General features: G+C 52.4%; 1 protein-coding gene across 1 annotated transcript in view; it reads right to left on the reverse strand.

The window, feature by feature from the left end:
- Window positions 1-225, reverse strand: part of RASL12 (RAS-like, family 12) — a gene marked incomplete at its 5' end in the record, with an annotated part of 2,784 nt that extends 2,559 nt beyond the window's left edge. The window contains one exon of the mRNA XM_009709158.1: window positions 169-225. Within this exon, the coding sequence (XP_009707460.1) occupies window positions 169-225 (57 nt within the window). The remainder of the gene's footprint in view (window positions 1-168) is intronic.
- Window positions 226-271: the final 46 nt, after the last annotated feature.

Here is a 271-nt window from a genome sequence, read left to right on the forward strand (position 1 = left end):
AATCCAGCCCTTCCGTTGCTTTCCATGTAATTTTGGGTGGTTGTTTGTTGTTTTTTTTTTTCCCCCTTAAATGCCACATTCGTGGGAAATGCGGGAGACGGGAAGGATGCTCCGTGGGAGCTCATGGGGGACGACCAGGGGGAAACACCCGCAGAGAAAGTGTCTTACCCAAGTTCGGATCATATTCGCTTATAAACCTCTTGGTTAGAAACTTCACGGTCAGAGCTGCAGGAGGTGAAAGAGGCGGGTGAGGCGGGTGTCCCCCCACGGC

The sequence above is a fragment of the Cariama cristata genome, unplaced genomic scaffold (assembly GCF_000690535.1).
Source record: "Cariama cristata isolate BGI_N322 unplaced genomic scaffold, ASM69053v1 scaffold33631, whole genome shotgun sequence".
Lineage (NCBI taxonomy): Eukaryota > Metazoa > Chordata > Aves > Cariamiformes > Cariamidae > Cariama > Cariama cristata.